At 45.4% G+C, this 15,211-nt stretch overlaps 2 protein-coding genes across 3 annotated transcripts; both read left to right on the top strand.

The window, feature by feature from the left end:
* The first annotated feature begins 344 nt into the window (after positions 1-344).
* Positions 345-2,651, top strand: LOC120692218 (GDSL esterase/lipase At2g04570-like). 2 transcript variants are annotated; one of them, XM_039975460.1, is made up of 2 exons: positions 345-1,457; positions 1,595-2,202. In XM_039975460.1, the coding sequence occupies exons 1-2, from the start codon at positions 389-391 to the stop codon at positions 1,825-1,827; spliced, it is 1,302 nt and encodes a 433-aa protein (XP_039831394.1). In that variant the 5' UTR covers positions 345-388; the 3' UTR covers positions 1,828-2,202. The 2 variants fall into 2 exon arrangements, with proteins under 2 accessions (XP_039831394.1, XP_039831395.1); XM_039975461.1 differs by lacking the exon at positions 1,595-2,202 and adding an exon at positions 2,209-2,651 and having other exon boundaries at positions 359-1,457.
* Positions 2,652-13,621: 10,970 nt separating this feature from the next.
* Positions 13,622-14,155, top strand: LOC120688914. The gene has a single exon (XM_039971263.1). It carries the CDS (start codon positions 13,622-13,624, stop codon positions 14,153-14,155), a length of 534 nt encoding a protein of 177 aa, XP_039827197.1.
* Positions 14,156-15,211: the final 1,056 nt, after the last annotated feature.

Genomic DNA, 15,211 nt, shown 5'->3' with positions numbered 1-15,211 from the left:
TTTTTTGTGAAATAGAATAAGGTGATCTATTTTGACAAAATTTTTGGAAGTGGTGCTGATTTTGGTGGTGTAAAACTGCCAAATAGACCCTTCCTCATCGGCATCATATCCAACTAGCAAAGCATGGCTTTATTCTATTGCCCTTTCCATAAAGGCAGCGAGTGAGGGGCGGCGATTAAATGCGCTGTCTTATATTAAGCGCGCGCCTCACATGCAGCTGAGCAGAAGCATCGTTCTCCTCTCTACAGTATCTCTCTCGCGCTCCCATCACTCGCCACCCTAATTAATGCCATCGCGATCATCACACGAACACGCACGGCGCAATTATATTAGCGCTGCAGGTTATCGCCGGTAGTTGCAGCCTTGCAGTGCACTTATAGATACACACATGAATAATCGTTTCTCCATCCTAACAAACCACGCGACGTCCTTATGTATACGTATCTGCTCCACTACACAGTGTAGAGTGTACAGACGCATATATATAAGCACCGCACCTTACCCGTCCCGTCAGATACACCACTGCAAGAAGCTACCACCGTATCGTCGTCGTCTTCAGTTGTTTGCAATGTCGTCGGCACTCCACTTCCGGAGGCACTTGCCGTGGTTGATCTTCTCCTGCTTCTTGCTTCACGGCGGCGGAAGAGTACTGGCGGCGGCCGGGAAGGGGAAGGTGCCGGCGATCATCGTGTTCGGCGACTCGTCCGTGGACACGGGCAACAACAACTTCATCCCGACCGTCGCGCGGAGCAACTTCTGGCCGTACGGGCGCGACTACGCCAACGGCCTCCCCACGGGCCGCTTCTCCAACGGCCGCCTCGCCACCGAATTCATCTCCGAGGCCTTCGGCCTGCCGCCCTCCATCCCCGCCTACCTCGACGCCAACTGCACCATCGACCAGCTCGCCGCCGGCGTCTCCTTCGCCTCCGCCGCCACCGGCCTCGACAACGCCACCGCCGGCGTCCTCTCGGTGATCACGCTGGCCCAGCAGCTGGCCTACTTCAAGGAGTACACCGACCGCCTCAAGGCCGCCAAGGGCGAAGCGGCGGCCGCGGAGATCATCGGCGAGGCGCTCTACATCTGGAGCATCGGCACCAACGACTTCATCGAGAACTACTACAACCTGCCGGAGCGGCGGCTGCAGTACACGGTGGGCGAGTACCAGGCCTACCTGCTGGGGCTTGCCGAGGCCGCCATCCGCCGCGTGCACGCGCTCGGCGGCCGCAAGATGGACTTCACGGGCCTCACGCCCATGGGCTGCCTCCCCGCCGAGCGGATCGGCAACCGCGACGACCCCGGGGAGTGCAACGAGCAGTACAACGCCGTTGCCAGGACCTTCAACGCCAAGCTGCAGGAGCTCGTCGCCAAGCTCAACAGCCAGCTCCCGGGGCTGCACCTCGTCTTCGCCGACACCTACCAGCTCCTCGCCGCCGTCGTCAACAGGCCGGCCGACTACGGTAACCACACTCACTCCATTGATTCTTTTCTTGCACCATCACAAGATTGCCATGCAATGCTGGCGGTAGCTCGCAGCATTCATGTGGGGTGGTCGTCTCCGATTCTGCATTAATAAATGGCGCTCTGCTCTGCTCAGCTCCGCGGAGAGCGAGCCAGCTAGAGGCCGGCATGCGCGCCACATGCCCATGTATTGGCAACACGTCGCAGCCAGCGGCTGCAGAATTCATTCAACAGTGCCCTCAACTCATTACTACAAGTTTCTGCCGCTGCTCTTCTCTTCGCTTTGCACACAGTTTTTCGGTTGACATGTTCGTGATTGCTAGTACTCTTGTATTTGTATATATGTTCATATTGGCAGATTTAAATTAAAACTTTACTAGGATGTATACAAAGTATTGTATAAAGCAATGATTATTTAACTATTTTTCTTTTCTGAACCTTCTTATATATCATTAATTGGAAGTAGTAATTACTCCCTCCGTTCATTAAAATTTATTTGACATTTTTATTTCAAATTTGACCACTCATCTTATTTGAAAATTTGGGAAAAACCTCACTTTTTTGTGGTTTGCTTTATTAATAAAAGTTCTTTAAGAATGATTTAAATTTGATTATATCTATATAAATTTTTAAATAAGACATGTGTTCAAACGGATTATAATTTGGAATGGAGAGAGTAATAATCAAGACTGCAGTGCAAAGAGGCTAGCTACTAATGTAATCATTTTCCCTTTCCTGGTGCGTGGGCAGGATTTGAGAATGCAGTGCAAGGTTGCTGTGGCACAGGGCTTTTCGAGGCAGGCTACTTTTGCAGCTTCAGCACCTCGATGCTATGTGGAAACGCCAACAAGTATGTGTTCTTCGACGCAATCCATCCCACGGAGAAGATGTACAAGCTGCTAGCCGACACCGTCATCAACACCACGTTGCATGTATTCATGTGAAAATACTTTATCTTGGTGATGGAGACAACAGGCAAGGCATGGATGGGTGTGCTACGGTAGTGTATATTGTATACAGGCACCACACAGTTTTCCACATACTGCACCCTTGAGAGCATGTCATATTGTTACATGGTAATATGGTAGAGGCCACTTGTGCTGTAAACTGGTCTTCTCAATTTTGTGATTTCTCTTGAATACATACAAAGTGTACTCATTTGTTTTGTATTTTTAGAACAAAAATTCAGCTTACACCCTCGAACTATCAAAAATCCAATTTTCAACGTCCAACTACAAAACTGCATAACAAGGGCTATCCAACTGTTAAAATCCGACAAGTTTGATCCTTTGGGTAGTTAAATGTGATTTCACATTTAAGAAAAATAAAAAATCTGGTTAGATTTAAAAAATTAAATCTAACTCATTTTAAATAAAAATATGAAACAATTGTAACTTATTTTTTGTTGCTCTATTTGGATCTTATTTACTGAATGTAATAGGTATAACTACAAGCAAACAAATAACATAAGCATAAGAACGTATGATACGAATAACTGATAAGTGGGGTACAAATAAATATATCATATTTTTCTAAAAGTACCGGCACCCGTTTAGTATGTTTTCATTTAATATAACTTACCTATAATTTTTAGTCTAAATTTGAATATCTTTATTTTTATAAAATAAAAAAAATCACCTAAAGGTTTAATTTAATCGGATTAGCCGGTTAGATGGCCTCCATTATTCAGTTTTGTAATTAAAGCATGAAAGTCAGATTTTTATAATAGTTTAAGTGTGTAAATTGGACTATTTTTTTTCATGATGTTGCATGCATTCGCATGCTGCAGCCTGCAAAAGGATTTCCTTGTTTCCCCTATGGTACGAAGTACTGCTCTGCTGCCCCCTATTGAGCATCTACCTGTGGTCCACAATCAATAGGCGTCGCGTGGTCGCACGGGCTGGATGCGCTCCATGTCTTGTTTATCAAAGAATGAAAGATAAAAGAAAAGCAAAAAGGAAGCTACTAACTGTCCCCATTTAAGCATTTGGAGGAATGTACCTATGTAATTTTTTATGCCATTCAAGCTTTATTATAATTAGTCGAATCATATCCAACAATGTGCGTGTATGTCCATCTCTAGGCACTTTTATAGAGTCATTCTAATAATTAATGGTTGTCTTGGACCAAAAAAAAAACAATGTTTGTATATCCATTGCAGAAAGCGGCGCTGCCTGTGCATGTACGTTTTCAAGTTCCTCTATCATCCTCGTTGTCCCAAACTATCAAGACTGCATCAACCTGCACTAGCTGTTTTCCTCGTTTTAATCTCCTATGATTGCATCAAAACAATAAAGTTTGCACCTTTCAACTATGAAAAATAGCAGAGTCCTTTTGTTACGATCCGATTGGCAAAAAGTATAGAAGTACACAACAGCAGCTACTGTTTAGTTAAATATGAGTTGATCTATCACCGTCTGACTCTTTCGAAAGTAAGGGTGTGTTTAGTTGGTGAAAAGGTTTGGATTTTGGTACTATAGCATATTTCGTTGTTACTTGACAAATAATATCTAATTATAGACTAATTAGGCTTAAAGATTCAGCTCGTGCTAATTAGTTAGACTGTGTAATTAGTTATTTTTTTAATTGTATTTAATGCTCCATATATGTGTTCGAAGATTTGATGTGACGGATACTATGAATTTTTTTTTTGAAAACTAAACAGGGCGTAAGAGTGCATGACATGTAGGAACATCATAGGTTCTCCCCTTGCATTAAATTGCTAACAAGATCACATTTTATTATTCTTTCCCACTTCAGATATTTAATTTTAAACATCTATATTAATTTGTCCAAAACGTCATATATATTTAAAATAAAAGGGAGAACCTTTAGTTTAAAGACAACAAAGTACTTCTATGTCCCCTTTTACATGTCGCTCAGGAAGCGTGATTGCGAGGGAGTTGTGCTTCCTTACCTTAGGCCAAAATGTAAAATATAAAAATTTTGTAAATCGCTTGTATGGTATACTAAATGTAGTAAAAAAATAAATCACATTACACAAATGGACTGTAAATCGCGAGACGAATCTAATGAGCCTAATTAGGACGTGATTAGACACTAAATTGCTACAATAATACTGCAGTAAACATGCTTTAATGATGAATTAATTATACTCATTAGATTCGTCTCGTAGTTTACAACGAGATCTGTAATTAATTTTGTGATTAGTCTATATTTAATACTCCAAATGTTGAAGATTTTTTTTCAAAAATCTAAAAATACAAAATGCAAAGTGATCTAAACATGGCTTTAGTGACCAATAAAGCGGGACAGAGGGAGTAGTCATCATTGGGCCATTGGGCGATCAGATCAATGATGTTCGGTACCAGCTGCACTGTTGCACAAAGTACTGAAGGACAGCGTGGTTTGACGACGGAAGTGTATCCATCCGTCACTGTTTGACTTTTTTTTTCCAAAGCATGCCATCAAGGAGGACCAAACCAACAATTTCAGGCCTGCATTGAAGAGCCTCCCTATTTCATCAAATCAAGATGATCCGACCATAAGCCAAGAAAAAGACATACGCGCGCATAGCCACTCTTCACCAAAACTAATGCAGATATTTCCAAATACCTAATAACAACTAGTGCTGAGAGCTACAGTGACATTGAATGCTCATCAAAGATGAGGCTGACAAGGCTTGCATGCACATGAGTGCTTAACCATTTTTAGTGCAAGTCAGCTTTTGTATTGGTAATTATTTTGCCACCAGTACTGAAGACTTCTCTGAAATACAAATATTGTCACGCAGTATTAGGTAGGTAAGACCTGCCGTGTTATCTTTTGTAAAGTTGGATGATTAGATTGTGTTTGAGGTGTGGCTTTTCAAAAAAGTAGATGTAAGCTATAGAAAATCGTATTTTTAGGAACGGGCGTGATATCTGCATCTAGTTTTCGCTGCTACAAATACTATTTGTAGGAACATGTAATACGACCGTCTCTAAAAATATGTTTGTAGGGGCGGATCACCTCTAAACCGTCCTAAAAAATAATTTGTAGGGGCAGGTCACGACGTGATCCGCCTCTACAGATTGAATAAAAAATAAAAAACGACGGGGTCAGAGCCGTGGCATCGGCGGCGCCACTGCTGCTCCAGGCCGCCACTCCCCACGGTGCAGCCCGCTCGGCTGCTGCTCCATGCTGCGGCCCTGCGCCGCTACGGCTGCTCCGTGTTGTGGCGCTCCAGCAGCTGCCGCCGGTGGCCATCCAGTAGAGCGGAACCGATTGTTGTGTTGCTTTCCTCAGACTTGAAATAAACTACTATAAAAACAGTTTTTAGAGACGGCTAAAAACGTATTTTTAGGGAGGGCGTGATACCCGCCTCTAGTTTTCACTGTTACAAATACTATTTGTAGGAACGGGTAACGCGACCGCCCCTAAAAATACATTTGTAGGGGTAGATTACCCCCTAACCCATCTCTAGAACCCCCTAACCCATCTCTAGAAATTGATTTGTAGGGACGGGTCACGACGTGATCTGCCTCTACAGAATCAATAAAAAATTAAAAAAATTAACGGGGTGGGAGCCGTGGCATTGAGGCGCCGCCACTGCTCTGGGCCACTGCTCCTTACGTTGTAGCCCGTCCAGCCGCTACTCTGCACCGCGCCCTACGCCACTGCGGCTGCTCCGCGTCATGGCGTTCCAGCAAATACTACTACAAAAATCTTTTCTGAGCCGGTTAAAAACTATTAACAGAGGCGGCCAACACCAACCGCCTCTGAGCTAACGTCAGTGTAAATAGAGTATTAACTAAGGCGGTTTCCTGACTGCCTAGTTAATAGAATAGTAAAAACAAAAAAGGGTAAACCCACCAAATCCATCTAGGGCCCAAAAAGCCCATCTGGAGCCTGCCAAGCCCATCTAGAGCCCGCTCCCGTCCGGCCACCGCGCCGGCCGCCGACCACCGCGCCGCTCGCCGCCCACCGCTGACGTCGCCAGTGCCCACCGCAGTCGCCACCGGCGGCCGCCACCCACCGCGCGCTGTCTTCGCCGCCCGCCGCCATGGAGGTGCGCCGGCCATGGAGAGGGAGAGGGAGGGAGGGAGGTGCGCCTGTCAGACCCGGGGCAGCGGGACTGCTCATAGGCATAGAACGTTTTAGAGTAAGGGATGGCACATGGATGTAACTTACCTCTTTTGTAACTACCCGAATAGGTGTAGAACTAGCTAAAAGTACAAGAAAACTAACCGATCGGGTTGTAGTAGGACTCCATTTGTACTCGGCTAGGACTTTCCATATAACCCTGTCCCCCTGAGTATATAAGGGCGGGCAGGGACCCCCTCAAAACATCAACACCTAAGTCAATACAAGTAACCACACAGGACGTAGGGTATTACGCACCTCGCAGCCCGAACCTTTCTAAATCCTTGTGTTTCTTGCACCATCGAATTCCAGAGTAGTCGATCCCTTACCTACAATCCTACTGCTAAGGGTATCCGCGAGTAGGCTTGGCGGCTAAACACCGACAGCTGGCGCGCCAGGTAGGGGATTCGGCGAGTTCATCGGCGAATTTGATGGCAACTTTTGCTTCCACCACCATGGCGCTTCCCCAAGGCGTCACATTCGTTTTTGGCTCATGGGTCTGTGTCGCCAATGGTTCAGGCAGCTTTGACAGCCACCTAGCCAACCCCAAGGAGCCGGAGATGACTTCTTCAGAAAGCTGCAACTCCATCGCCGGATCAAGCAATCTCGGAGACATGCTGCTTCCCGATCTCGCCCAAGAGATCGAGCTGAAACTCGACACCAACTCGAGTTCTACTCAGACTCAAATTGATCTTAACCCGAGTTCCACCACCTTTGGAACCTTTGGGTTACGCAACTCATCATCTACTTATCAGTAGATGATCAAATCCATCTACTCCTCTCACGGAACTAACTTGGGTCATACTACACACGTCAAGAATTCTCTCGCCACCTCCAGTCGGGAGGCACCCGTTTTCGACATATACTCGGATTCAAATGAGTCATCTCACGACAATCTGGATCTGATCATCGACGCATTGGCAAAACTCCAAGTCAAGTCCTGCTATGGTTACACACCCGCAGAACTACTCGACAGCCTACGAGAAGTTACCAGCATCGATGACCTACCGTATCAGCACGGTACCCCCCCCCTTACACCTTTACGGGAAACTGGATCTGGGGGAACTGAACTAGCCGACTATGGGTCAGACCTCGAAAGTTACACACCAGAGCATCAGATCTTCGTGATCATTCACAATCAGCAAGACCCGGACGCCCTTAGTCAGCATGACCCCAATGAAAGTCCAGATCAGATCTCGGAGGATGATCTAACTGCAAACACCCCACAAGATGAGGATGAAGCTAGGCGAATAGCTCGCAGGGGGAAGAACCAATGCAGGGAACAACACAGGGTCTGAGCGGCTGAACGTGCGCGCATTGACCCGTGTGACCTCAACCGGGAATTCGACAACGCAGCTGACGCAATTTTCAATACTCCTTTTGCTGCAATGGCGAAAGCTACCCTCTGCCTCATGCAGCTACCAAGGAATCCAGAGACTGAACGCATAATTCAGCTCACCCACAATGTTGTCGAACAACTCGAGCACCAAAATCCCTTATCCTCATTACGCGGTACACCATCCAGGGCCACCGCGTCAGCGGCTCCGCAAGCAAGCGGCACACCGGGCGGCCACTGTAGCACCCCAGGTGTTAATTACCAGTAGTTAGGATTAATCTTGTATTTAACATCATCATTAGCATTGATCGTGCATGCAAAAAAATTATTATTTGATTAAATTTTGCTAGCACTTTAACACCTGAAATGATGCCTAGATTTCAATCCAATAAAACATGCTTTAAAAATAACTTTTAAATTCTTGCTCAAATAAACTTTTGCCTAAAACCAAAGTTGTAGGGTTTCAAATGATGAACAACTTTCATATTCAAAGTTTTCAAATTTGCTACACAAAAGTTGAAAAAATTTTGAGTTTAAACTTGAATAGGGCCATATTTCGAATTTGCAAGAGTTTGAAATTAACTTTTAAAGTAGGCTTCAAATGAAAAAGTGCCTACAATAAAAGTTGTAGATCTCGAAATTTTAAGCAAGTTTGGTATTCACAAGTTTTTCATTTGAGGTCATGAAGAAGGAGAAAAATTGAGTTTACAAAAAGAAATTTTGAACTTTGCTTTAATTACGTAATTGCCCTCACCTCCATCTCCTCCTCAGCTCACGCCATCGCCGCCTCGGCTTTGGGGCCTTCACGTTGGCGCCGCCTCTGGCCGGCCACGCGCCGTGCCATGAGCCAAACCACCCTCGCGCCCCCTATTTTCGCCCCAAACCGCTCTCCCTAGCAGTGCCTCGCACTTGCCACGCGTCTACGACGCTTGGCCGGGCGACACACCGCCAAACGCCGTCGCCCGCCCGCCGTCGCTTCGCTCCAGCCCAGCCAGCCATGTAGCCCTCCCTAGGCAGCACACCTATGCCCAACTCGTCCTTCTCCTGCCCCATGCCAGATAAGGGGGCCGCGACCTCCCCTGCTTGCCTAGGAGCACCCGCCGCCCACCATGGTCGCCGCCGCCCCCTAGGCCATCGTCGATCCCCTCCCTCCGGCCCTCCTTCGCCTAAATCGAGCACCCGGTGAGCAGCATAGCACCACCCCTCGACCTCCCTGGCCCCTTCCCTGACCTCCACCAGCCACCCCCTCGCCGGAAACCGAGCTCCACTACCGCTACCACCACTGCTCCACCGCCAGGCCTCCTCCGGCCATCTCAGCCCCAACCGTACCCACCTACAGGTAGCTCTTGATTTCCTCATGCTTCTCTATCACTCCCCGGCCGCCGACATGGCTTCCTCTCGCCAAATCGAGCTCCCAAGCACCTCCTCTGTTCCTACTCGCGAGAAGGACCTCGTGCAGCAATTGGAACAAGTCTAGGGGGTTTTCTGCAATGTCATAGACTCATAGGAATAGTGTTTTAGGGACCAAATCACTTGAAACTTTGAAAATACATAGTAAATTGTAGAAAAATGCTAAAAATACAAAATCAGTTTTGTTAGCTGTATATTTTTATGCTCTATGTGATAGAACCATGAAATTTGTTGTTTGACAATTTTTTCAGTACAGTTTTAATTATGCGAGATAAATGTGTATGTAGATTGTTAATTGCATAAATGGAGATAGGAGCATACTAAAAATATAAAATTAATTGGGACAACTTTGTATTGACATGTTGTACTTAGAAAAATATTAAACCTACTGTTTGGTTAATTTTTCTATGATGTATTGATTTAATCATGAGTAATGCTTGTTTACGCTTGTTTAATTAATATCTGCAGTTCTGAAAGTTGAAAAAGTATGAAATTTAGGCAGTATCTTACTTTTTGCATATTTAGTTCACTGTAAAAATTTCAAATCCAGAAGCTATGTGCATGTTTGTAAATCTATTTTTGTTCAGGTGGTCTTGTTGAGGCTAAAATAAATGCTTTCTGTTATCAATAATTGTTGGTAAATTTTTATTGCATGCCCTATCAATAGCTCCTCATGCTGGTAAATTTTGGTTACTATACCATGTCCTCTAGTTAAGTTTTTGCATTTGTTTAGTTCCCAACTATAGCTTTCACTTTCCAAAAATATTGCTAAGTAATTCTTTCTGCATGGTTCAATACAGCAAGCTATGTCATTTTTGGGTAAATCATGTTAACTCTTGTTTGGCTAGACAGGTTTGGCTAATTCTTAATTGGTGAGTGCTTGCAATGGTTTGATTTAAGTTAACTTGTATGTCATGTTGGGGTTAATTTAATTAATTCCTATTATCAATAAATGCTGGAAAAATCATAGTTGCTTGTTAAAGTCAACAATTTGTGTTAGTCCTGTATAAATCATGTTAACCTTTTGAGAACCAGTTTATGGGTTGCTTTTATTTAACTTTTGTGACTTGTGGATTAAATAAATTGTCTTAATTGCTCTTTCTTGTTTTATGTCTTTGCTTAGCCTTTTCTAAATAAGTTAGTGATACTTTTCAGTAGAAAACACTTCAGGCTAAAATAAGTTGAATGAACTCTCGTATTGCAGCCCCGAACCGTTGTCGTTATGAATTGGTTTATTGTGTTTACTCGATAAATAATTGTCCAACCATGTTGTTTCTGTTAATCACATTGCATTGCATCGTGAGCACTCATGCATACTGTGTTGTTTTCCTTAAGTTCATGTGCTTGCATGATTGCATATCATTTAGGTACGCTAGATGCGCGACGCGTGGAACTAAAGGACAAAGTTGAAGCTGAGCTAGAAGATGGTGTACTGGTGGGCCGATCCAGAAGATGGAAGGACTGACTGGAGTCATGCTTGGGCCAGAGATGCTATCAAGCTGGAGCAAATGAAGACCCAGCCCAAGGTCGGAAGGGCCCAAGGCCTTGTTTCTACTAACACTGACTTAGTGTTACCCCAAGCAAGCCCTGGAGCATAATCCTTATTTTCAGTATTCAATGTTTATTTAAGTATTTGTGCATTTACGTTTCTAGGAGTCTCTCCCTAGGTACCTATGAGTCTCTACTAGTATATAGGCACCGTTAGAAATGCTTTGCTAAGTAGGAATTCGGTAGAAGTCGAGTGATTCCTGTCACTCGCGAGATATAGGTCCTTGTTACTTATGGAAAAGTTGCTGGAGAATGAATCAATGAGGAAAAAAAGTGGAGACCAGGCGGAGGTGAATCTGATTATGGATATGGAAGAAATGGCAAGTAAGACTCTTCCTGTGTTAGTTAAGGACCGCACCGTTGTTGGCAGTGTTGATCGAGGATTGAACAGTACTAACCATATGCTGGAAGTAGGAGGTAGTCGAAACCGGTAAGCTAATTACCTAATTGCAACGAAATCTGACTCTCTACCCGCTAGTCTGGCGTAGGGGTGAGGGGCGGATGATGTAGTCGTCCACGGGTTCACAAGGTGTTTGCACGTGTGGGACTCATCATCCGAGTGTTTGCGGCCGCGAGTCAGACATTGAGGTAATTATGGGAACAGTTGCTCGGTGTGACTCGACGGGGTTGCACTTGGCGTGTGAGTTAGGTCCACCTTGCAAGGTTAAATCAGATCGATTCGCCGTGACTTACGGATATGAGAGCCTAGATCTCTTTGTCACATTGTAGCAAGAATTGGAATGAGAATGGAACGATGATGAGATGAATATGATGATGTTATTGTTGGAGGCTTAATGTAGTCCACCATACTTGTTCTAGATGTTGGTGCAAACCTAGTTGGTATGTGTACATTAACTTTGAGCTAAAATATTGAAAGTAAGGATCCACTATTAGTAGCTTTGCAGCAAAATAAATTCCAGAGCCAAAGAGCTTTGCATGTCTAGATAGCGGACTAAGTATATCCATAGTCGGGTAAGCCTTGCTGAATATTAGTATACTCAGGGTTTGTTGTTACCCTATTTTCAGGTATTTGTTGCTGGTTGAAGCTAACCAGGATTCACACCGGTGGGCTCGATGTGACATCCTCACGTCTTCGTAGTATCGAGATTTTTTAAATCAAACTTCTATCTAAATTTCACTGCATTTTGAACTCTGATATTTTACATAAACTCATTTCGTTAAGCTCTGTTTTGTAATTTATATTTGAGAAACTTTTATCTGCTTGTAATCATCCGTGCTCGCTTTCGGGTGAGACTTCTAGTGTTTTCGATCCTTAACCCAATAAGCTGCCGAATTACACCGTTTTAAGTGCGCTGCAACTTGATTAACGCTTAAAATGATAGTTAGCGCACTTAAGCCGGTTTAATTTAGGCAGTTCTGTGACAGCCACCACCGTCAACAGCAACGTCAGAGAAATCGAGAGGAGCAGGAAGTTGCTAGCGCCCAGGGTCCCAGAGGAGGACAATCTGCAGCTAACCTAGCTCCGAGGAATCAACCAAGTCACGATCAGAATAATGGATGTGGCTATAACCATGAGGAGGTAGCCGATTCTGGGATAGATGCTTGGGAGATCATCAATGCAAGACGTCAAGCGCACCTCTTGGATAACTCCGATCGGTTTCCAGCCCTTAGCAGTGTTTACGACAACGTCCAATACCCGAAGGACTTTAAACCCACTAACGTCCAAAAGTATGATGGTAAGCAAGATCCTGCTCAATGGTTACGTTTATATTCGCCGGCTATTAATGTTGCAGGAGGAGACACCGCTACTAAGGTCCTCTACTTCCCCATGGTCCCGGAACCCGCGCCTCTTACCTGGCTGGAGAGCCTGAAGCGCGAATCCATACATTCGTGGGAGGATCTAAAGAAAGCCTTCATCGACAACTTCCAAGGATATCTACATCGGGTAGCTACTCGCCACGCTCTCGCAATGTGCAAACAAGAGCCAGGCGAGGCCATAAGATCCTACATTAAGTGCTTCTTTGACACAAGGGCCACCATTGCCAACGTCTCCGATGAGGACGTCATCGACTACTTCCACGATGGCATCACCACCCAATCACTTTACCGTGACTTTGGACGAAACCGTCTGGAAACCGTGGTAAAACTGCGCGACATGATGCAGCGCTGGGCAGACAAGGAGGAACAAGAGCACAACCGTTTCCCGCACCGTAACAACGATAACAACGGGAAGCACAACAACAATCGTGGAGGTAGCAACAACCAGTGGGACCCTACGCGCAAGCGTCAGCCAGATGACATTGTCAGGGTTATTGATCGTAGCCCGTGTGGTAAAAAAACAGGAAAGCCTCAGGACCAGTTCGACAAGATCCTACACAACAAAAGTGCCTGATCCACCCAAAAGAGTAACCACTCGATGTTTGAGTGCACACTCATTCGCAAGTCCTTCCAGTCTCCTCTGCCAGATGTACCTAAGAAAAAGACAAACAAAGATGACGACGATGATGACAAGAAAGATCCTGACGGGTTTCAAAAGCCCGAAAACAGTCAATGTCATCTTTGGAGGAGATCCAAGCTTCTCCAAACGTGCCCAAAAGCTGCTGCTATGGGAGATCCTTTCAGTTGAACCGGCAATTCAGAGACCTTTGAAGTACAGTGAGGTCCCTATCACATTCTCCAGGGAGGATCAATGGACTAGCTTCTCTGAGATAGGAAAATTTCCACTAGTACTCGATCCGGTCGTCCAAGGATCCAAGCTTACTCGACTACTCATAGACGGTGGAAAGCGGGCTCAACCTGATCTTCGCAAGCACTCTAATCAAGATGGGCCTCAACTACATGAGCTTGCTCCCACCAAGCAAAGCTACCTTCTACAGCATCGTCCCAGGAAACTCCTCTACACCAATTGGCTCGGTTACTCTCCCGATCACATTTGGTACGAAGCAAAACATCCGAACAGAACACATCAAGTTCGAAGTAGCCGACTTCGAATCCTCATACCACGCCAACTTGGGAAGACCAACATTGGCCAAGTTTATGGCCATACCTCACTACGTATACTTACTCCTCAAGATGCCAGGAAATATAGGAGTCCTCTCTCTACGCGGGGACCTCCTCAACTCCTTCGAGTGCGACAAGGAAGTAATTGTCCATGCCTCCAGCATTCGAGTACCTAGATCCATGAGCGAGATACTCGCTGCCGCCAAGGAGCTATCCCTCAACAAGGACTCGATGCTTTCTAAGAAGCCAAGCCAGTCATCGGTAAAACCAGCCGGGGACGTCGGCACCAAGACCATACAACTACAAGGAGATGACTCTAAAACTGCCATCATTGGAGTAGGCTTGAGCGACAAATAGGAACTCGAGCTCGTCAACTTCCTTAGGGACAATCGAGACGTATTCGCGTGGAAACCAACGGATATGCCAGGGGTGCCCAAGGAGTTGATCGAGCATGCACTAAAAGTCGACTCCAAAGCCACGCCAAAGAAGCAGCGACTATGACGCTTCTCCCCGGACAAGCGATAAGCCATCAAGAAAGAGCTAGCAAAACTACTCGCAGCAGGGTTTATTAAAGAGATCTACCACCCCGAGTGGCTGGCCAACCCCGTACTCGTCCAAAAGAAGAACAACAATGAGTGGAGGATGTGCGTCGACTACACTGACCTGAACAAGCATTGCCCAAAGGATCCCTTTGGGCTACCCCGCATCGATTAAGCAATCGACTCCACAGCAGGATGTGTGCTGCTATCCTTCCTTGATTGTTACTCAGGCTACCATCAGATAGCCCTCAAAGAAGAAGATCAAATCAAGATGACATTCATCACCCCATACGGGGCATACGCCTACAAGACCATGTCTTTTGGGTTGAAGAACGTAGGTGCTACCTACCAGCGTACGATACAACTGTGCTTTGCTGATCAGCTACATCGCAATGTGGAAGCTTATATTGACGGTGTCGTTGTCAAGACCAAAAGCCAAGATCAATTGATATCTAATTTGGAAGAAACCTTCAATAGCCTCCGCAAATTTCGCTGGAAACTTAACCCAACCAAGTGTGTCTTTGGCATACCCTCTGGAAAACTACTCGGATTTATAGTTAGCCACCGAGGAATTGAAGCCAATCCAGAGAAGATCAATGCCATCATGGCCATGGATGCTCCAGCAACTGTCAAGGATGTCCAGAAGCTTACAGGCTGCATGGAAGCCCTAAACCGATTCTTGTCTAGACTTGGTGATCGGGGCTTACCCTTCTTCAAGCTCCTTAAACAGCAAGATAAATTCGAGTGGACTACAGAAGCGGCAGAAGCACTCGAGAATCTCAAGTATCACCTCCAGTCACCGCTAATTCTCATAGCTCCATTACCAGGAGAAGAACTACTCCTCTATATCGCTGTGACTACCCACGTAGTCAGC

Source organism: Panicum virgatum, chromosome 9N, assembly GCF_016808335.1.
Source record: "Panicum virgatum strain AP13 chromosome 9N, P.virgatum_v5, whole genome shotgun sequence".
NCBI lineage: Eukaryota > Viridiplantae > Streptophyta > Magnoliopsida > Poales > Poaceae > Panicum > Panicum virgatum.
The sequence above is the reverse complement of the archived record's forward strand: the minus strand, read 5'-3'. Positions and strand labels throughout refer to the sequence as shown.

Coding starts and splice junctions, on each gene's coding strand:
- LOC120692218 (XM_039975460.1), top strand. CDS start 389: ATGAATAATCGTTTCTCCATCCTAACAAACCACGCGACGTCCTTATGT. Junction 1,458..1,594: donor CAACAGGCCGGCCGACTACG/GTAACCACACTC, acceptor TGCTCTGCTCAG/CTCCGCGGAGAGCGAGCCAG.
- LOC120688914 (XM_039971263.1), top strand. CDS start 13,622: ATGGGCCTCAACTACATGAGCTTGCTCCCACCAAGCAAAGCTACCTTC.